Here is a 23,428-nt window from a genome sequence, read left to right on the forward strand (position 1 = left end):
CGTACTGTGAAAACTTAATATCGAATCTCAGAAGGAGATTTCACTGCAGATGCCCAAATGTGGCAGGTTTAACTGATCAAGTCAGAGAAGGAATGGAAAATAGGGTCTGAGGAGGAACGTTCCAGAGCTTAAAAATAAAAGTAGAAAATCCTGGAAATATTTAATGGGTCAGGCAGCATCTGTGGCAGGAGAAACAGTTAATGTTTCGCGTCTATGAACATTTGTCAGAGCTAGGAGAGGGTAAAGCAAATTTATTTTTAGTATCAGAGAAGTTGGAGAGAGATGGGTAGGACAAAGTTCTGATTTTCCAGTTCTGACAAAGTATCATGGATTTGAATTGTGAATCATTTCTCCTTACACCTCCGTTTTTATTTGATATTTCCAGCTTCAACAGTACTTTTTTAAATCTCTATTTTTAAGGTGCAGCTGTCAGTACTGGAGAGGCCTGTTTTGGATATTTCAGCAGCACGTACTATAAAGATTAGAAGGGGAGAGAATATAGTGATGAGTTAAAGTATCAAACATTTTAAACAGAGACAGCAAAGAACCAGAAACCTGTGAAATTCAGTCATACCATTATGTTATTAGAGACTAGAATGAGAGAAGCCAACTCTTCATATGCTGAAACCACTGTCATAGACCGAACGAACGGTGGTGACGAATCATCATAAAGGAGGGAGATTAAAAATCTGGCTGAGTGGTGCCATAACAACTTCTTACTCAATGTCAGCAAGACCAGGGAGCTGATTATTGACTTCAGGGGGAAGACACCAGAAGTCCATGAGGATCAGAAGTGGAGAGGGTCAGCAACTTCAAATTCCTCTGAGTTATTATTTTATAGGGCCTATCCTGGACTTAGCACATAATTGCAATTGCGAAGAAAGCATGGCATTGCCTCTACTTCCTTAGGAGTTTGTGAAAATTCAGCAAGATATCTAAAACCTTGACAATCTTCTACGGATGTATGGTGAAGAGTTTATTGACTGAGTGCATCACAGCCTAGTGTGGAACCACCAATGCCTTGAATGGAAAATCCTAGAAAAAGTAGTGGATACTGCATCAGGAGTAAAGCCCTCCGCTCCATTGGGCATATCTACAAAAAATGGTTTTGCAGGAAATCAGAATCTATCATCAGGGATCCATTATCGAGGTCATCCACTTTGGAAGGAAAAATGGAAGAGCAGATTATTATTTAAATGGTAAAGAATTGCAGCATGCTGCTGTGTAGAAGGACTTGGGAGTGCTTGTGCATGAATCACAAAAGGTTGGTTTGCAGGTGCAGCAGCCTATCAGGAAGACAACTGGAATGTTGGTGTTCATTGCCAGAGGGATTGAATTTAAGAGCAGGGAGGTTATGCTGCAACTGTACTGGGTACTTGTGAGGCCACACCTGGAGTACTACATGCAGTTCTGGTCTCCTTACTTGAGGAAGGATATACTGGCTTTGGAGGTAGTGCAGAGGAGGTTCACCAGATTGATTCCAGAGATGAGGGGGTTAGACTATGAGGAGAGATTGAGTCGCCAGGAGCTGTACTCACTGGAATTCAGAAGATTGAGAGGAGATCTTATAGAAACATATAAAATTATGAAAGGGATGGATAAGATAGAGGCAGGAAATATGTTTCTGCTTGCAGGTGAGACTAGAACTAGGGGATATAGCCTCAAGATTCAGGGGAGTAGATTTAGGATGGAGATGAGGAGGAACTGCTTTTCCCAGAGAGTGGTAAATCTGTGGAATTCTCTGCCCAAAGAAGCAGTGGAAGCTACCTCAGTAAATATATTTAAGACAAGGTTGGATAGATTTTTGGATATTAGGGAAATTAAGGGTTATGGGGAAAAGGCAGGTAGGTGGAGGCGAGTCCATGGCCAGAACAACCATGATCTTATTGAATAGTGGAGCAGGCTCGATGGGCCTGATAGCCTACTCCTGCTCCTATTTCTTGTGTTCTTATGTTAGGGACGCCCCCCCCCCCCCAACCTAGGGCATACTCTCTTTTTTCTGATGCCATCAGGAAGGAGGTACAGAAGTCTCAGGACTCACACCAGCAAGTTCAGGAACAGTGATTGCCCCTTAACCATCAGGCCTTTGAACCAAAGGGGATAACTTACTCAACTTCACCATCACTGAAATATTCTCACACCCTATGGACCTATTTTCAAGGACTGTTCATCTGTTGGTCTCAATATTTGTTGCTTATTTCTTCATTATTGTTATTTCTTTCTTTTTGTATTTGCACAGTTTTCCTCTTTTGCACTATGGCTGAATGCCCAAGTTGGTGCGATCTTTAATGATCTTTGATTGTATAGTGGATTTATTGAGTATGCCCACAGAAAATCAATCTCAGGATTGTATATGGTGACATGTATGTACTTCAATAATAAATTTACTTTGAACTTTGGACTTTGAAATACATAGTCTACAACACTCTGACTGAGCAGAGCGAGGTCATAACAGATTTAATTAGGGTAAGTAGAGAGAAACAGATCCTTTCAGAAGAGGGGCCAAAGACCAAATGTTAATCTTGCCCAAAGTAATAAATGAATGGGGTAGATTTAAGGTTTTTTTTAGTGTCAATAACTCCAAATGTCTCATTTCAATGAGTAAAATTTATATGATTCATTGGGCATAGACCTGCAGTTTTAAACAGTGCTATGTAAGTTAATTTCTGTTCATGCTCACAAGAGTTAGGCATGCCTTCAATTATTTTCTCATCTTGTTTACAAATTCTTTACCATTTCCACATAGGAAAAATATAATTTAATAAAATAGCTTGAACATTTACCAAATGTAGTATCTAAATTATTCTTAAATTATAATTATCATTAAATTAAACAATGAACTGATTAAATGGGTCTCACAAATTAGAGAATATGTTGGTGGGCAAAGCAGATTAGGATCACTGTTTAAGAGAATAGGCAGAATAGGCTAGTGGGACACATATATCTTTGGCCCATGGGCCAGTGATTCAGAAACTATTGCTTAGAAATTGCATTTCAACAAGAACTTAAGAAAATGGGCACAATACCTCAAGCTTGAATTGCCATTCAATATGATCATGGCTGATCAATGCCAAATCCTATAACACTCAATGCCTCAATCATTTAAATAGTTATTATCGCCATCTTATATGTGTTGAGGATTGTTGGGCTCCATATCTCAGGAAGGATGGAATTATAGAGTACTACAGCATAGGTCAATCCAGTCCATGCCAACCCGATGTTCTACCTTGTCCCATCTAACTGCACCCAGACTATATCCCTCCAAAACCCTCTCATTGATGTACCTATCCAAAGTTCTGTAAATATTACAACCAAACCTGCATCTACTACTTCCACTGGCAGCTCAATCCACACTTGCACTACCTTCTGAGTGAGAGATTACCTCTCAGATTTCCTTCGAATATTTCACCTTTCACCCTGTATCTAGAACCTCTAGTTCCAGTCTCACACAATCTGAGGGGAAAATGCATTCAGCCTTTCTATACCCCTCATAATTTTGTATACCACTATAAGATTTCTTTTCATTCTCTTGCACTACAGGGAACAAATTCCTAATCTATTCACTCCTTCCCTCTAACTCAGGTCTACATATCCCAACAATATTCTTGTAAATTTCTATTTTATTGATATCCTTCCTGTAGGTAGGTAACCAGAAATGCACACAATACTCTAAATTTGGCCTCACCAAAATCTTGTACAAATTCATTATAACTTCCCAACTCCTGTACTCAATGCCCTGATTTATAAATGTCAATGTGCTAAAAGCTCTCCTTTTTACCCTATCTACTTGCGACGCTACTTTCAACAAATTAGAGATCTCTAATACCAAGTCCATTTGTTCTACAGCACAACTCAGAACCGTACCATTCATTGTGCAAGTCCTACCTTGCTTTGACCTCCCAAAAAGCAACACCCCACACTTGTCTACATTAAATTCCATCTGCCATTTTTCAACCCATTTTCGCAGCTGGTCGAGACCACACTTCAAGCTTTGATAGCCTTCCACTCTGTCCTCGATGCCCCCAGTCTTGGTGTCATCCACAAATTTGCTGATCCAATTTACAAATTATCATCTAAATCATTAATATGCATGATAAACAACAATGAACCAAACACCAATCTCTGTGACACAATACTAGCAACAGGCCTCCAATCAGAGAGATAGCCACCTACTACTACCCTCTGACTTCTCTCATTCAGTAATGACAGATCCAACTGACTACTTCAACCTAAACACCAACCTTCTGGACTAGCCTCCCATGATGGTCTTTATCAAAGGCCTTGCTAAAGTCCATGTAGACTGCAGCCACAAACTTTCCTTTGTCAACGTTCTTGGTAATCTGCCCAAAAATCTCTATAAGATTGGTTAGACATGCACACCAGCACATCAACTACTCCAAATCAGACCCTGTCTGTTGGAATACCTTCTAATAATTAATCCATGACCAACATCAGGCTCATTAACCTGCAATTTCTCGACTTATTTTTAGAGCCTTTCTTGAACAATAGAACAACATTTGCTAACCTTCAGTCCTATGGTAATTCAGTTGTGGCTCAGGACATTTTAAGTATCTTTGTCAGGACCCCTGCACTAGCCCTCCACAAGGTTCGAGGGAACACCTTGCCAGGCTCTGAGGACTTATCCACTCTAATACACCACAACACAAGACAGTCAGCACCTTGGCTGCCTCATTCTTCCTTTAGGATACTTCTCCTTTGGAATGTATCTCTCCTGCACTTTCCAAATTACTCCCAGAAACACCAACAATTGTTGTTCTGCTGTTACTCCTGTTAGTGTCCCCTTACGATCAACTTTGGCCAGCTCCTCTCTCACGCCCTCTATAATTAACTTTACTCATCTGCCATACTGATGCATCCAATTTTAGTTTCTTCATCTCAAACTGCAGGGTGGATTCTATTATATTATGAACACTGCCTCCTAAGGTTTCCTTTACCCTAAGCTCCCTAATCAAATTTGGTTTATTACACAAAGCCCAATCCAAAATTGCCTTTTCCCTACTGGGCTCAACCACAAACTACTCTGAAAAGCCATTTTTTAGGCACTCGACAAATTCCTTCTCTCGGGATGCAGCAGCAACCAGATTTTCCCAGTCTACCTGCATAGAGAATTCCTCCATGACTATCATCTTCCTTTTGTACATGCCCTTCCTATCCCCCTTTGGGATTTGTACCCCACATCCTGCCTACTTTTCAGAAGTCAGTATATAACTCCTATCCTTGTAATTTCTTGATTCTATCCACAAGGATTCTACATCTTCTGATCCTATGTTAGTTTTTTCTAAGGATTTAACATCAACTTCTACCAACAAGCCCACCTCAACCGCTTTACCCCCACCTGCTTGTCCTTTTGACACAATGTGTATCCTTGTATGTTTAGCTCCCACCTGTGATTTTCTTCAGAGCATCTCTATGATTCCCACATCATCTCTGCTAATTTTTAGCTGCAATACAAGGCCATCTACCTTATTTCATATACTGTGTACATTCAAATATAACACCTTCAGTCCTGTATTTTCCATTTGTCTTTTCCATCTTGTTTCCACGTTGGCTGAACCTAAATTCTTATCCCTTTCAATTTTTAAAAAAAATATATTATTCTTTAGTCTGGAGAACTCAGCACTCTCCTCACCTGTTATTTTATCCATACTTTTCCAAGCTATTGAACCCCTCCCCCTGACCACTATTTAGTTTAAAGCTCTATCTCCAGACCTAGTTAAACTGCATTTTCCTGTTTCCTATTTCTTGCCTCACTAGCACTTGTCATGGATAGAAATCCAGTGAACACCACCCTGGAGATCCTGTTCATAACCTACCACCAAACTCACTTTACAAGTCCTAGTTACTCTTCCTGCCTATGTCATAGGTACTCATGTGGACCATGACTTCTGGCTGCCCAACCTCCCCCTTAAGAATGCTGTGAACTTGATCAGACATGTCTCTAACCTTGGTACCTGGGAAGATGTGCTGGCATTGGAAAGATCCAGAGGAGGTTCATGAAAATTATCCTAGAGATGAAAGGGTTAACATATGAGGATATTTGATGGCTCAGGGCCTATAATCATTGGAATTTTAAAAGAATTGGTGGGGGGGGGGAGGGGGATCCCGTTGAAACCTACCAAATACTGAAAAGCCTGGACAGAGTAGAATTGGAGAGAATGTTTCCAATAGTGGGAGAGTCAAGGACCAGAAGGCACATACTTGGAATAAAAGAACATACCTTTGGAACAGAGATGAGGAGGAATTTTTTAACCAGGTGGTGATTAATCTGTGGAAATTCATTGCCACAGATGGCTGTGGAGATCAAGTCATTGGATAGATTTATAGTGGAACGTGATAGTTTCTTGATAGTAAGAGTGTCAAAAGTTACAGGAGAAGGCAGGAGAATGGGGTTGAAAAGGAATAATAAATTAGCCATGATCAAATTGTGGAACTGACTCAATGGCCTAATTCTATTTCTTTGTCTTATAAATTCACCGCGCTAATTTCTGGGATGAGAAGGAAGTCCTTTAAAAAGAGTTTGAACAGTAATGGTCTAAATTCCTTGAAGTTTAAAACAATGATGTGCATTGATTAAGGCACAGCTTTAGGATGTTATACTTACCAACAATAACGAAAGAGCAGTTTTTTTATTCAGAGCAAGTTCATTTGTTTAGGCTCTATGCGAGTGAGAGATACTGACCAGACTCCCACTTTTAATGCTGTAAATAAATTAGACATCCAGACAAGGTTTCTAGGTAACCAAACAACTACTTGGACTGCTAGATGATTAGAGCCAGAGCAATGGTTGAAGATAACTGGCCTTGTTGATTATGAAGTAGGAAAAACAAAATCAGTCAAAGCTTTTGTGGATGTCTTTTCAGAGCCTGTTGACAAAAAGTGCTCAGAATTATGCTACTTTGCTGCTGGGTGCACATGGGTGAAAACATTGGAAAGTTTAGTGAGAAGATAAGGGTTGAGGGGTAGGTCGTGATAGTTAACATCTTGTATAGTTGAGTATTACTTTAGGCATGGCTTCAACAGGTTTTTTGCCAGTCCATCATTTTCATATTTTCACACATTTTTATGACATATCAAAGACTAATAAACATCTGCAGAACTGCGTGTCTTCCCAAATAAATTTTTGAGAGGGTTAAAAACAACACGGGCTATAAGGTAATGGTAGGGATGGGGGTACGATGAATTCTTTAAAAGAGACATAGAATTTATAAACTTTTATTTATGCACTGTTAGCTTGAAGCCTCAGAATTGTGAGACTGTAAGATCCAATGTATCCAATTTGCCTTACTTCGATTTTAAATAACAAGAAATTCAGAATTCTAAAGCTGTTTATGACCTCTCTGGGGCTTCTGACCAGCAATTCCACAGAGGAAATCTCCATGCTGAAATTCAGCCTGACAAAATTTATTGTAGTGGACTGTGAAACTGGCGGTTTCCAATGTCAAGTGACTTGTGTCATTTCTCACTGCAAAATCTAATCAAGTTGACCCACTGGAGAAGTTGGAGGCCATTATCAACAAGGTGGCTGAAGGCCTGGAGGCCTGTCTTGGGGTTGGAGGGCTGTCTGTGTGGGTGGGAGGGAAGTTCTTGCTTTGCTGTGGTTGTTTTGTTGCTTGTTCTGCCGAGCATAGTGGGCAACGTATCTTGGTAACCAAATGTGTGGCAATACTTGCAGGCTGCCCCCAGCACATCCTTAGGTTGTGCTGGGTTTTAGCGTAAATGATGCATTTCACTGTATGCTTCGATGTACATGTGATAAATAAACGAATCTGAATCTGAAGAAATGGTTGCGGTTGTGATGTGGTGGGGAGGAAATGGATCTGTATCACAGTGTAGTTGGCAATTCTCAGTGAACTGATGCAAGATGCAGTTTATAATTTCAACTGATGTTACAGAAAATACTCAGGATGACCACTGCTGATGTTCCAGGCGACAGAACATAATGGAGAGAAATTTCTGCTACTTTTATTCCTGTTTAGCACACATTTTCATCAGGGAATGAATATTTTCGTTTAAAAAAATGAACAAACGCACCATTGAGCCACGGCGTCCAGGTGGTCCGCTTACACCTTTCTCCCCAGGGTTTCCAGGTTCACCCTATAAAATAATTCCCACTGGTTAATTATGAATATAAATGAGCCTAATTGCATAAACTACTTTCCCACTAACAGCAATGTGTTGCTGACTGGATAATCCGATCCAAGTCAAATTAGTGAGGGATAATAAGTGGATACTGGAAAGGAGTTTGTTGGTGTTGGTCAAAGACAATACTGGGGATATGTTACATTCACCAATAAGGCAAAGCATTTTTAAATGATGGGAGAATGAAAGATATTAATGCTCAAAGGGACTTCAGTATCCTTGCACAGAAATGATTGAAAATTAGCAGGTGGATATGACAAATAATTAGAAAATCGGAAGGGATTTTTACAGTTCATGGCTGTAACACCCAGATAACGTTAGGATCTGACCTGCTGGTTGTCTGGAGCTGGGAAGCAGAATCAGAATCGGAATTATTATCACTGACTTAAATGACTTGACAGAAGCAGACAGTGCAATCTGTTACATTAGCTAAATGGTGATGAATTTAACACTTCCACTGTACTGGAAAATGATTTCTATGTGGAGTACATATATAGGTATGCCTGGCAATTCACTAATACAGAAAGTAGATTAGAGTAGAACGAAGTGTCAGTATTTTTCATGTAAAACTCCCCTGCCTTTCACTTTAAGCCATTTAATTTTCTTCATTTTTCTTGGTATATCCTCACAAATATATTACTATAAATGTTACAAGACTATTCTAAGTTGACATATTACAAACTGATTATTTTTTAACCCTGCAATAACTTTAAATAACTTTCTGATCAAGCAGAATGCAGAGTTTCTATAAAAGGGCATTTTAAATCTACCACAGATAACATGATAACATTCACCAAAATTAAAGCATTCCATTCTAGAGTACCATTATTTGCTGCAATAATAAACAACACACAATGTTACTTACATTTTGACCTTTAAATCCATGGATTCCCTCAATTCCCTGCTCACCTTGGACTCCACGTACTCCCTGTTGAATGATTAATATGTATAAGCTTTGATTAATTAAAGCTGTATGATGGATCCTTTTGTCTCAAACTTCCTTTATAGTTTATGAGTCTGATCATCTGAGCAAGAATAAATTCTGGCTATTATTTGAAAAAATAAAGTAACATTGATTTGATTACAGTGCTCTTGGCGTACTTTACAAAGCCTAATTTAACATAGATATCATGTTAACACATAGAATTAATAACAGATATTTACCTAATACTAGTTCAGATGCATGGCAGAGTGCAGCAGTTAGTAGAGCTGTTGACTTATAGCCCTTGTGATCCAGGTTTGATCCTAACTTCAAGTACAGTCATCGTGCATTTTGCACATTTTTCCCAAGTCTTGGTTTCTTCTGGAGGCTCCCAATTACCACCCATATCCCAAAGACATGAATTAAAAGGCTAATTGAACTCTGCAAATTAACCCTATTGTGCAGGCAGATCTGTGGTGGTGGGAATGTGAGAAGAATAAAATGGGTCAAATGTAAATGTGTGGTTGGTAGCAAGCAGGGTCAATTTTTGTGCTATGTGACTTTATAAATGAATTTACCATTGAATCTATGGAAAGTGCAGTTTCTCTATGCACAAACAAACTAAAAGTTTTTATGTTGAAAGTTGTTTGTGTACCTTATAGGAGGAATGAGTTTGCACTGGAGGGAATACAGGGAAGCTTCATCAGGATGTTGCCTGGATTAGAAGATTGTAGTTAAGGGAAAAGATTGGGTAAGCTGGGCTTGCTTTCCCTGGCATGAAGAAGGCTTGAGGGGGGACACCTGATAGAAGTACATAGGATCATGAGAAAGAAAGGTAGGATAGGTAATCAAAACCTTATTCCTCCATGGTATCAAATAGAACAAAGTATAGATTTAAGAACATAAGACCATAAGAAGCAGAATTAGGCATTTTGGGCCATCAAGTCTGCTCTGTCATTTCATCATGGCTGATCCATATTTCCTCTCAGCCTCAATCTCCTTCCTTCTCCCTGTATCCCTTCATGTCCTGAACAATCAAGAATCTATCAACCTCTGCCTTAAATATAAATACAGACTTGGCCTCCATAGCTGCCTGTGGCAATGACTTCCACAGATTCACCGCTCTCTTGCTGAAGAGAATCCTCTTCATCTCCGTTCTAAAAGGACGTCCCTCTATTCTGAGGCTGGGTCCTCTTGTCTTAGACTCTCCGACTATAGGAAGTATCCTCTCCACATCCACTCTATCAAGGCCTTTCAGCATTTAGTAGGTTTCAATGAGGTCATTCCTCATTCTTCTAAATTCCAGTCAATGCGGGCCCAGAGCCATCAAACGCTTCATATCACAAGCCATTCAAACCTAGAATCATTTTTGTGACCCTCCTTTGAATCCTCTCCAGGTTCAGCACATCCTTTCTAAGATAGGAGGCCCAAAATTGTTCTCAATACGCCAAGTGAGGCCTCATCAGTGCTTTATAAAATCTCAACATTACATCCTTGCTTTTATATTCTAGTCCCTTGAAATGAATGTTAACATCACATTTGCTTTCCTCACCACAGACTCAACCTGCAAATTACCTTTATGGAATCTTGCACAAGCATTCCCTAGTCCCTTTGTGCCTCAGTTTTTTGTATCTTAACTCCATTTAGAAAATACTCAATCCTTTTATTTCTTCTACCGAAGTGCATGACCATACACTTCCCAGCCCTGTATTCCATCTACCACTTCTTTGTCCATTCTCCTAATCTGTCAAGGTCCTTCTGTAGCCTCTCTGCTTTCTCACAACTACCTGCCCGTCCACCTATCTTCATATCATCTGCAAACTTTGCATCAAAGTTATCAATTCCATCATCCAATTCATTAACATATAACGTAAGAAGAACCAATCCCAAAACAGACCCCTATGGAACACCACTAGTCATCAGCAGCCAACCAAAAAAGGTTCCCTTTATTCCCACTCTTTGCCTCCTGCCATGGGTTTGTAGCTTACTGAGCAGACTCATGTGTGGCACCTTGTCAAAAGCCTTCTGAAAATCCAAATACGCAACATCAACTGATTGTCCATTGTCCATCCTGCCTGTTATTTCATTAAGGAATTCCAACAAATTTATCAGGCAAGATTTTTCCTTGAGGAAACCATGCTGACTACAGCCTATTTTATCATGTGCCTCCAAATACCCTAAGACCTCATCCTTAATATTCGACCCCAACATCTTCCCAACTATTGAGGTCAGACGACCTGGCCTATAGTTTCCTTTCTTCTGCCTGTCTCCCTTCTTGAAGAATGGAGTGACAATTGCAATTTTCCAATCTTCCGGAACCATTCCAGAATCTAGTGATTCTTGAACAATTATTACTTATACTTTATACTTTATTGTCGCCAAACAATTGATACTAGAATGTACAATCATCACAGCGATATTTGATTCTGCACTTCCCATTTCCCACTCCCTGGATTACAAATATTAAATATTAAAAATAGTAAAAATTAGCAAATATTAAAAATTTAAATTATAAATCATAAATAGAAAATAGAAAAATGGAAAGTAAGTTAGTGCAAAAAAACCGAGAGACAGGTCCGGATATTTGGAGGGTACGGCCCAGATCTGGGTCAGGATCCGTTCAGCAGTCTTATCGCAGTTGGAAAGACGCTGTTCCCAAATCTGGCCGTACGAGTCTTCAAGCTCCTGAGCCTTCTCCTGGAGGGAAGAGGGCTGAAAAGTGTGTTGGCTGGGTGGGTTGTGTCCTTGATTATCCTGGCAGCACTGCTCCGACAGCGTGCGGTGTAAAGTGAGTCCAATGACGGAAGATTGGATTGTGTGATGTGCTGTGCTGGGTTCACGATCTTCTGCAGCTTCTTTCGGTCCTGGACAGGACAATTTCCATACCAGGTTGTGATGCATCCTAGAAGAATGCTTTCTGCGGTGCATCTATAAAAAGTAGTGAGGGTTTTAGGGGACGGGCCAAATTTCTTTAGTTTTCTCAGGAAGTAAAGGCGCTGGTGGGCCTTCTTGGCAGTGAACTCTGCTTGGTTGGACCAAGTCAGGTCATTTGTGATATTGACCCCGAGGAACTTAAAGCTTTTGACCTGTTCCACTTGCGCACCACCGATGTAAATTGGATCGTGTGGTCCGCTACTCCTTCTGAAGTCAACAACCAATTCCTCCGTCTTGCTGACGTTGAGAAATAGATTATTGCCTTCGCACCTTGCCACCAGGTTCTTAAATTCCTTTCTGTACTCAAACTCATCATTACCCAAGATACAGCCTACAATTGTTGTGTCATCAGCAAACTTATATATTGAGTTTGATGGAAACTTGGCTACACAATCATGGGTGTACAGTGAGTACAGCAGGGGGCTGAGTACACAGCCTTGTGGGGCACCGGTGCTCAGAGTGATTGTAGAGGAGAGCTTGTCCCCTATTTTTACAGCCTGGGTCCTGTCTGTGAGGAAGTTGAAGATCCAGCTGCAGATCTGAGTGTTAAGGCCCAGGTTCCGGAGCTTAGGAATCAGTTTATTTGGAATGATGGTATTAAAGGCAGAGCTGTAGTCAATGAAAAGGAGCCTTACCTATGCGTCTTTATTCTCCAGGTGTTCTAACAAGGAAAGTAGGGCCAGAGCATGGCATCCGCCATTGACCTGCTGTTCCGGTAGGCGAATTGCAAAGCACCGAGGTTGACCGGTAGGCTGTGGTTGATGTGTACCATAACCAGTCTCTCAAGGCACTTCATAGCAATTGATGTCAGAGCCACAGGTCGATAGTCATTCAGGCATGCCATCTTGCTCTTCTTTGGCACTGGGATTATCGTTGCCTTCTTAAAACACGAAAGGATCTTAGACTGAAGCAAGGAGCAGTTGAAGATGTCAGCAAACACTCCAGCTAGCTCACTTGCACAAGCCCGGAGAACCCGTCCTGGGACACCATCTGGGCCCGTCGCCTTCCTTGGATTTATCTCTAAGAAGGCCCTTCTAACGTCCTCCTTGGTGACGATGAATCTCGATGCCACCAGGTCCGGTTCATCCGGAGAGAATGCCTCCACAATCTTTTCACCCACCTCTTTCAGAACTCTGGGGTGTACACCATCTAGTCCAGGTGACTTAGCTACCTTCAGACCTTTGATTTTCCCAGGAACTTTCTCTCTAGTAAAGGTAACTGCACAGACTTCATGACCCCTGAATCCTGCAACTTTCAGCATATTGCTAGTGTCTTCCACAGTGAAAACCAAGGCAAGATACTTCTACTGATCCAAAATATTTCAGTCCTCTTCACCTCCCTGCTCTTCTGAGACATAGCACCAGAGACCAGGTCAATGTGGCTCCCCTTTGCTAGGTCGCCCCCCACAATATTACCTAAGATTGTGTACTTATTATAGAGGAGAACGGCCACAGGTGTACTCTACACTGGCTGTGCATTTCCCCTCTTTCTCCTGACAGTCACCTGTTCCCTGCAATCTAGGGGTGACTACCTCTCTGCAGCTCCTGTCCATCACTTCCTCATACTCCCCATATGAGTCGAAGGTCATCGAGCTGCAGCTTCAGTTCCTTAATACGTTCTCTCAGAAGATGCAACTTAGTGCATCCTAGATGTGTTCATCTAGGACACTGAAGGTTTCCCAGACTTCCCACATCCCACATAAAGTACAAAAAACTGCCTCTGCGGACATTCTTACTAAACTACTATGCCCTCATAGATGAGGAACGAATAAATGAGGACAGAGGGAGAGTAACTTACAAGAAACCTACCTCACCAAAGCATGAGGTCGCCTAAGCCTGATGGGCCACAGCCACTCTAAAGACTGGCACACTCAAAAGAATGGCCACTCCGTTTCTACTTGAATTGTTCTTATTGGCCCTTTCTAATGAATCCCTCTCGCTGACTGGTCGCTCTTCAAATCAGAAAAAAACTCCATGAAATTCTACCTTCAAAATTCCTCTGATTAAAAGGTAGCTCTTTTCACGCACTCCTGGTGTGGATTGTCCAACTCAGAGAAAACTGGTTGGAGGCTCCGCTTTTTAACTCTTGGACCTGGACCTGACTGAAAGGTCAGGTCCAGGTCAGGTCCGTTTTTACGCACTGCCGCTTGCTGATTGGTCACTCCTCAAATAAGAAAAACTGCTGCGAAACTCTACCTTCAAAATTTTGATCGCTGCCCTGATTAAAAAGTAGCTCTTTTCATGCACTTCTGGTGTGGATTGTCCAACTTCCACTCCTCACTTAAGGTGAGAGGCAGGAGTTTTAAAGTGAATCTGAGTACTTAACGTTTGGAACGAACTGCTAGAATAAGTAATGAAATCAGATAGAATCACTATCTGTAGGTTGCATTTGGTCAGGCACTTAAACACTCAAGGCACAGAAGGATACAATCTTAATGCAGATGAGTGGGATTAGTGTGGATAGGTGTCAAGTTTGGGAAGGATATAGTGGGCTGATGACCCTGTTTCTGTGCTGTACAATGCTATGTGTATCCGTGTGATAAGCTCTCTATCCCAAGGCATTTGGATGTTACTGACACATACTGCTGCCACATCCAATAGACCATTTCTCACATTAATGCTGGTTCTAACTTGACCTATAATCTCCCTTGCAGTGAGTCAGATAAACAACTGTACTTCACAAACCTGACCTAAATGTGTCTCTACAGATAAACTAAACTCTACAAACCTGCTGACCTCGAGGCCCTGTCTCTCCTTTTCGTCCCTGTGGCCCTGAGGGACCTGGTATCCCCTGTAAAGAAAAAAAGACATTTGGGACTGACGTTGATGAGGACAGGTCAAAGCTTCACCACAAATATAATAGTTCATTCCTTTATTGTTTACATGTGGATGTAGAAATCAAATCTTAGCTATTCAAAATATTACACAGACAATTGATTATCCAAGAAATGGTTCTATGGTTCAAAAGCATGTTTTCTGTGTAGATCCGATCACAAACAGGAGAACATCGGCAGATGTTGGAAATTCAAGCAATGCACACAAAATGCTGGAAAATCCCAGCAGGCCAGGCAGCATCTATGGAAAAGAGTACAGTCTTCGTCAGGGTCTCGGCGCAAAACCTTGACTGCTTTCCATAGATGCTGTCTGGACTAGTGAGTTCCTCCAGCACTTTGTATGTGTTTCTTTCTGTGTAGATGACTGCTGGATGAGGGTAGAGAGGTGTAATGGGTGGTGTGGTGGGGATTAGCCTTTGCTGAGAATAGGGAAGGTACACTTCAATGTAAAATATTGGATTTAAGTGAGGAATGGGAAGCATTGGTTAATATCAAGGTTCATAGATGAAGTTAACTGATCAGAATATGACCATAAGACCATAAGAAATAGGAGAAGCATTATGCCATTTGGCCCATGGAAGCTGTCCTACCATTGATCAGGTCTGACTATTTTCCCTTTCAATCCTACTCTATTGCCTTCTCCCCAGAGCATTTGGCACCCCTACTAATCAAGAACCTATCAACCTCTGCTTACAGACGACCAATGAGTGAGCCTCCACAGCTGTCTGTAGCAATGGATTCCACAGATTCACCACCATCTGGCTAAAGAAATCCCTCTTCATCTCTATTCTAAAGGGATGTCCTTCTACTCTGAAACTGTGTCCTTTGGTCTGAGACTTTTCCACTATTGGTAACATCTCCATTTCCACTCTATCTAAACCTTTCAATATTTGATTGTTTTCAATGAGATCCTCCTCACCCCTCCCCCCCCAATTCTGCTAAACTCCAGTGGGTCCAGGCCCAGAGCTATCAAATATCCTCATATGTTAACTCTTTCATTCCCGGATGAGAATCATTCTCATGAACCTCCTCTGGAACCTCTGCAGTACCAGAACTTCCCTTCTTAGATATGGGACCCAAAACTGCTCACAATATTCCAAGTGTGGCCTGACAAATGTCTATAAAGCCTAAGCATCACATCCTTGTTCTTATATTCTGGTCCCCTTGAGATAAATGCTAACATTACATTTGCCTTCATCAATTCTGACTCAATCTGCAAGTTAACCTTTAGGGAATCCTGCACAAGGACTCCCAATTCTCTTTCCACCTTTGATTTCTGAATCAGCTCCCCATTTAGAAAATAGTCTATGCCTTTATTCCTTCAAAGTGCATGACCATACACTGTCCTAGACTGTATTCCGTCTGCCACTTCTTTTGCTTATTCTCCTAATTTGTCTAAGCCCTCCTGCAGACTTCCTACTATGTTAACACTATTTGCCCCCTACCTATCTTTGTATCATTTGGAAACTTAGCCACAAAAGTAATAAGTTCATTATCCAGATCATTAATATATTAATATAGCAGACTCTGCTGAACGCCACTAGTCACTGGCAGACAACCAGAATAACAACCCTTTATTCCCACTCTTTGCCCTCTGCCAATCTTCTGTCCATGACTGGGTCCATTCCAGTGACAGTGGTCTGGAGAATATTTGAAGCAAAAAAAGGGTGATGGGTTTGGACTAAAGAGGAAAGGGAAAATAGCCATAGGAAGATCTATATACTAGACTCTATGGTCATGAACGAGGACTGGTTCCCTTCCAGAGTCCCATGTTTTAGCCACAGCTGCCTTGTGAAGTTTTGTTTCAGAAGGTTAGCTGGTACAAACATTGTACTTCTGAATCTGAAGGTTTCTATGCCAATAAAACTATGTGAGGGAAGCCCAAGAGTGCTGTCCTCCATTTGAAAACTATTCCCTTTGTCCAGAAGTACACTCTTGACTCAGAGGTCCCAGGCACTTTCTGGGAACATCTACATGATCACACATTGAGCTTTGTGTGCTGCACAGAGGAATTTAACCAAAGAAAATCTTTAATAAATAACAGGGTTTAGCTAAAATCATTTTGTGTACACAAAGGAACCTGTTATGGGTGAACATGTCTCTAAACCATTACTTTTGGCTTAGAACTGTTACATTAAATTCAGGCTTTTCTGAGTACGTGGATGAACACTGGAAAGAACTGTTTGAACTTTCCAAAAAAAACTCTCAGAAGCCAACAAAAGAAATTTTGATGAAAAGATTGCCTCTGTTGGAGACAACTTTTGAATGTCTCAGCTCACAGCCTTGAACAGCTAGCCACGTATCAGTGAGAGTTTATCAAGCTGTGTACACTGCAAACAGTCATGGAAACACAGTCAGGAAATGATTTTTCAGCTAGAGTAGTTGCTAACAGAACAGAGGACTTTGTTATTTACCTGCTGACAAGGTTATTCCCCAGACTCTGATATTTTTTTCCTCTTACTTTGAATGCGAATAATAACGTTAACTTTGACACTGGACGGTAATGAACACTGGGTGATAATGAATCTGAAGATCATTATGCATCCTAACTTATTTCCCATTGAACTATGTTGAGCTTTTAACTTCCCTTCATGAGTTTGTCCTGTTGCCCCATATCCCCTGACATTGCACTTTGTGGTGTTGATAAAGTACAGGGGTTAGATTTGACTGCAGCAACCTTGATGGCTGAATTAATTGCTGGGGTGAAGAAGCAGAAATTTGTCAAATGAGGAAGAATACCTTTGAAGGGAGGACAGCAGTAAAACAGGATGAGCATGCCTTAATCGAAATAACCAAAGAGATTAATGAGAATCAGAACTGTTGTACTGTGAATGTCCATACCACTGACGTTTTAATTAAATGCTCATTGTTACTATTGACTACCTGTGGGCCTTGGAATCCTTGACTTCCAATGCGTCCTCTCTTACCACGTTTTCCAACGTTACCCTATATAGAAACAGACAAGTATTACTTGATGATACAGATCCTTAATTTTGGAACATAATTTAATTTTTAAAAACTGCACTTGATTTTAAGTTTTAATATATTGTAAAATTCCAGTAATCCAGCACATACAAGAATTTGGTGCTGCCGGATTAGTAAAATTTCTGCATTATTCTCCCCATTTGTTTTTGATGTTAAACAGGATGATAATATATTTTCCAGGCAAACCAGGTAATTTTAAATGGGACCTAAATCAATTGACGGAGAGTGCTGAAACCAGGTCCCCATTGAGATGAATGGGAGCATGGGAAACCAGGGGCACGGTGAGTTGGAAGAGAATAGGAACTGGAGATGGAGCTCCAAATTAGAAAAATAGGTATGGTAACTGCGGCCCAAGTGATGGGGGAGGGAAGGTGGGAACCCAAACCCCATGAGTGGAAGATAGCATGCAAACTGGGGCCCTGCTCTCTCAGAAGTTGCTCAGACAAACATTACCTGTTGAACCAGATGCTAAACCATTGGGATTTCCAGATAGTTGAATAATGGATTAAGAGTTTTTGGGTAATACCTATTCTGAAACTCTGAACGCAGAATATCACAGTATCCATTGCTGGTAACAAAGTTGTTTCAAAGTGAGCTCAAATTCTCATAAATGCGTGATGGAATGCTGGGCTGTGAATGCATTAACTACTCGAAATTCGCAAATTGGAACTTTTTTTCGTCAACCAAACAGTGTATAAAAGGTCAAGGAGATTCCATGTTATTAATATTAAGATCCACCTGTAATGTGCTTCTTGTAACTAATTTTTCTCAATAAAATACAGTGGATTCTGCTTAATTGGGCCACTGGCTAATCAGGACAACTGCATATTTGGGACAACTCTTAAAGAACAAAAGCTAATCAAGAAAATGGCTGGGATTTCCTTTGTTTATTTGAGACACTATGCCATTTAATTGGGGCAGCAGGCTGTTGCCGAACAGTTTCTAACTAGCATTGGTCATGTGCACTTGTGCGGAGGTTAGACGGTACCCAGTGCTTAGAGCAAGCAGCTTTTAAATAGTAACTGTTGCGTGTGTTTGTGTTCAAGAAGCAGTGATTTTTGTCACTGATAGTTGGCGATAAATAAGCAGTAAGACAATTCAGAACGGTTTCGTTCACTGCGGTTTCAAGCATCCAGGCACAAAGATTCCTGAAACGGATGGGAGTGAAAATGAAATGATTTTGCTACTTCAACAAGTTAGAAACTAGAAATAATCTGAAGGTATTGACAATTATCTTGAATGTTACAATGAAAATGAAAAATTGGAGGATACAGTTATATGAAGACTGTCCTGATTTTGTTCATTTACAGTCAATCAAAAGAGCACAGCAGCATAAACTGGCTTCATTTCTATGTCGATAACTACAGGTTGAACACCTCTGATCTGAAATTACAAATCTGAAACCCTCTCAAATCTGAATTTTTTTGAGCCCTGACACGACGTCACAAATGGAAAATTCCAGAGGCACTGGGAAGGTTCCTAGGTGATGCATAGGTCTCTCCATGCCGCAGACAATGCTGAGAAGTGACCTCATATATGTAATGAAAAGAACTGAAAGAAAAATGGAAAAACACTGCATGAAGTAAAAAATGAAAATCTCAATTGTGTATTGAGAGAGTGGATTCATCAGCGTCAGAGTGAACATATGCTGCTTAAAAGTATGCTGATCATGAAACAAGCAAAGATCTATCATGACAAACTAAAATCTGAAGGTAGTTGTGAATATTCAGCAAGTTGCAGAAATTTAAGGAAAGGCACAAATTAAATTTTCAAAGAGTTGTGGTGATCATGCGTTTGCTGATCACAAAGCAGCAGAGAGATTCATTGATAAGTTTTCCAAGCTCATTGCTGATGAAAATCCAACACGTTGAATGGCCACATCTGTACGTATAAGTGATGAACAAGTGTAAGACAAAGAGTGCTTACCGGTAGCACATAAATTCAGGGTCGGGAATGATGTGATGCCAAACAGCCACGGATTATCCACCTGGGCGGCTGAGGTAGTGATAGCTTACCTTTCTGATGGGTCAATGTACACATTACTGTTTCATGCACAAAATTATTAAAATACATACATAAAACTACCTTAGGGTGTATGTATAAGCTGTATATATAATGGAAATGGATTTCATGGTTAGACTTGGGTTGTATCCCCTAGGTAGCTCATTATATAGAGTCAAATATTCCAAAATCCAAAATCCAAAATAATTCTGGCCCCAAGCATTTCAGATTAGGGGTGATCAAGCTGTATACAGTTTTATAGTACTGTAGTAGTATTGGTCATGTTCTAATTTGTTCTGCATTTCAGTTAAATACTTAATTTTTAAACACAATCTTTTTTATACCTTTTTAACTATTTCCATGAAACTTCAGCTAATTGGGGCATCTGCTTAACTGGGCCTAAAAGTACTGATCCCAATGTGCCCCAATTAACAGAATCTGCTGTACTTGCAAATTTTAGGATCCTGACCAATGACTGTTTCCCATTCCATTTTTAAGATTACTTTAAATTTGGAACAAAGTGTGATGTTTGATATGAGAGAATTGGAGTATGGAAACATGTAGTACATGATGCATCATGTTTTAAACTATGATCACTATCTTGAGAATTCTGCTTGTGAAATCATTAATACTGGAAATAAGGGGAAACTAGACTTCGTTATGAAGAGTTTTTGCCAGGTGGAAAATGCTGAATAGCTATTTATGGCACAAACATTAGGAGGCTGCTATAAGCTTTCTCAAAGAATGCATGAGGGAAGAAATTATCAATAATTTTTTAATATAAATATTTAACACATTCATAAATCACTATAAGACTGGTGGGTCAAAACAAAATAAAAAGGCTAACATCTGCTGAAAACGTATTGGAAATAGAATTTTAAACCCAGACATTGGACTTGGAGACTTCAATTTCAATCCCACAAGACAACTGTGATATTTAAACCTGGTTTGATAAATCTGGAATACTAAACTAGTATCCATACTGGTAACCTTGATGTGGGTTGATTATAAAAGTGTCGCATCTGGTTCCCAGATGTCCAATAGGAATGGAAACCAGCCCTTTTTGTAACTCCAGACCCAAACTGTTGATATTATTTTCTGAATTAAGTCACTCAATTTGAGGGAGAAATTACATTAGATTTTCCCACTGGCTTCAGCAGCTTCATTCTTGAAAATAAGTCTATAATTGCTTAGTTACAAAACGGTTCCAAATCCAACAGCATTTGGCTAGTTGAGTAGACCTTACCATAACGACTTCAAGCACAGATGCAGCAGCTAAGTAATGGCACAGAATTGAAAGTGTGAACTTATAAAGCATGTGTGAATTAGAATTGCACATTTTGATTTTATTTCCTCAATCGGCATATTCCCATTGGTTTTGTTGGTTACATTAGCAGATAGGAATGTACAAGATAGGAAAAATTGATTGCAATCCATCAGATTTGATACACAAAAACCCCACATAAAGATTATGTGATATGTACCACAACAATATAAAGCAGTGAGAGTAATTCGAATGAAAAAAAATCACTCACATCTTGCCCAGATGGTCCTCTGTGACCAGGGACACCCTAAAACATATAAAGTATTACACGTTAAAGTTAAATTACCAGTTAAATTGAGATCATGCCTTGCCAGTCTTAACATTTTTGGAGATTATTTTTCTAATTTCTGGTCATCAAATGAGAAAGGAAACGGTTGTATATTTATGTTTAACATTTGAGTCAGTTTCAGCCTTTTCAAGGAATGATGAGATGAAGGAGAATTATTTGCACCGGAAATGGATGGGGTGGAGCCTGGTGCTGTAGATTAGAATGAGAATGAAAGGGTAGAGGTTAGAAGAGGGTCATTAAGAACTGAATTTCAGAGGTGCTATAAATTTAACTTACAAAACTCTGGCTTATTCTTCATTCAAGCAGTGTTTATACAATTAAGAGAGAGATAACTAATGAGTGAAGGTTGTTAACACTGCAGATGCTTAATTGGGATGATGAAAGATTACATTTAACAATAAAACATAAGAACATGGGAATTATCCAATGCATTTCTTTTTGGAATTAAATGAACCTTGTCAGCCACTCTTACACCGTTTGAAAATGTAGCAAAAATAGTTGGAACTTCAGCTCTGAGGTTCTCTGAACAGTGTTGCCAGGTTTCCCTGTGCGATGCTGCTCCTAAATTGATATTGGATTCTGCTTGGTCTTCAGTATTGGTGTGCTGCAGCCTCTCTACATGTAAAACAGGATGCAACACACACAATATACTGGGGGAACTCAACTGGTCAGGTAACACCTATGGTGGGAAGGAAACGCTTGACGTTTTGGGCCGAGACCCCTGATCAGGACTGGAAAAGAAGGGGCAGAAGCCAGAATAAAAAGGCGGGAGGGAGAAGGAATGCTAAACTGGTGAGCCATAGGTGAAGCAACACACATCAAAGTTGCTGGTGAACGCAGCAGGTCAGGCAGCATCTCTAGGAAGAGGTACAGTCGACATTTTGGGCCGAGACCCTTCGTCAGGACTAACTGAAAGAAGAGCTAGTAAGAGGTTTGAAAGTGGGAGGGGGACGGGGAGGGGGAGATCTGAAATGATAGGAGCAGACAGGAGGGGAAGGGATGGAGCCAAGAGCTGGACAGTTGACTGGCAAAAGGGATATGAGAGGATCATGGGACAGGAGGCCTAGAGAGAAAGAAAGGGGGAGGGGAGAAAAACCCAGAGGATGGGTAAGGCGTATAGTGAGAGGGACAGCGGGAGAAAAAGGAGAGAGAGAGAAAAAGAATGTGTGTATATAAATAAATAATGGATGGGGTACGAGGGGGAGGTGGGGCATTAGCAGAAGTTTGAGAAGTCAGTGTTCATGCCATCAGGTTGGAGGCTACCTAGATGGAATATAAGGTGTTGTTCCTCCAACCTGAGTGTGGCTTCATCTTTACAATAGAGGAGGCCGTGGATAAACATATCAGAATGGGAATGGTACGTGGAATTAAAATGTGTGACCACTGGGAGATCCTGCTTTCTCTGGCGGACAGAGCATAGGTGTTCAGCGAAACGATCTCCCAGTCTGTGTCGGGTCTTTTGCCAATCAACTGTCCAGCTCTTGGCTCCATCCCTCCCCCTCCTGTCTTCTCCTATCATTTTGGATCTCCGCTCCCCCTACCATTTTCAAATCTCTTACTAGCTCTTCTTTCAGTTAGTCCTGATGAAGGGTCTCGGCCCAAATCATCGACTGTACCTCTTCCTTGAGATGCTGCCTGGCCTGCTGCGTTCACCAGCAACTTTCATGTGTGTTGCTTGAAATTCCAGCATCTGCAGATTTCCTCGTGTTGGAGCCATAGGTAACAGCAGGTGAGGGGGAAGGTAGGTTGGTGGGGGAGGGGGGATGATGATGTGAGAAGATTGGAGGCAATAGGTAGAAGAGGTAAAGAGCTGAAGAATGAAACTAATAGGAGAGGACAGTCAGCCATGGAATACAGAAATGGAAGTGGAGAACCAGAAGGAAGTGACGAGCAAGACATGAGGGTGGGGAGGGGGAGTGAAGTGGTGTGAGGGCTATCGGGATGAAGAAAAAACGAAGTGTGTGGGTGGGGAAGGGCGTG

General features: G+C 40.8%; 1 protein-coding gene across 1 annotated transcript in view; it reads right to left on the reverse strand.

Annotated features, from left to right (window-relative positions):
* Positions 1-23,428, reverse strand: part of LOC134357972 (collagen alpha-3(VI) chain-like) — a 112,938-nt gene that overhangs the window by 31,956 nt on the left and 57,554 nt on the right. Inside the window, exons 16-20 of the mRNA XM_063069800.1 lie at positions 21,371-21,406; positions 17,733-17,795; positions 14,744-14,806; positions 9,026-9,088; positions 8,053-8,115 (exon numbers count right to left, since the gene is read on the reverse strand). Coding sequence (XP_062925870.1) covers positions 8,053-8,115; positions 9,026-9,088; positions 14,744-14,806; positions 17,733-17,795; positions 21,371-21,406 — 288 coding nt within the window. The remainder of the gene's footprint in view (positions 1-8,052; positions 8,116-9,025; positions 9,089-14,743; positions 14,807-17,732; positions 17,796-21,370; positions 21,407-23,428) is intronic.

The sequence above is a fragment of the Mobula hypostoma genome, chromosome 17, assembly GCF_963921235.1.
Source record: "Mobula hypostoma chromosome 17, sMobHyp1.1, whole genome shotgun sequence".
Taxonomy (NCBI): Eukaryota; Metazoa; Chordata; class Chondrichthyes; order Myliobatiformes; family Myliobatidae; genus Mobula; species Mobula hypostoma.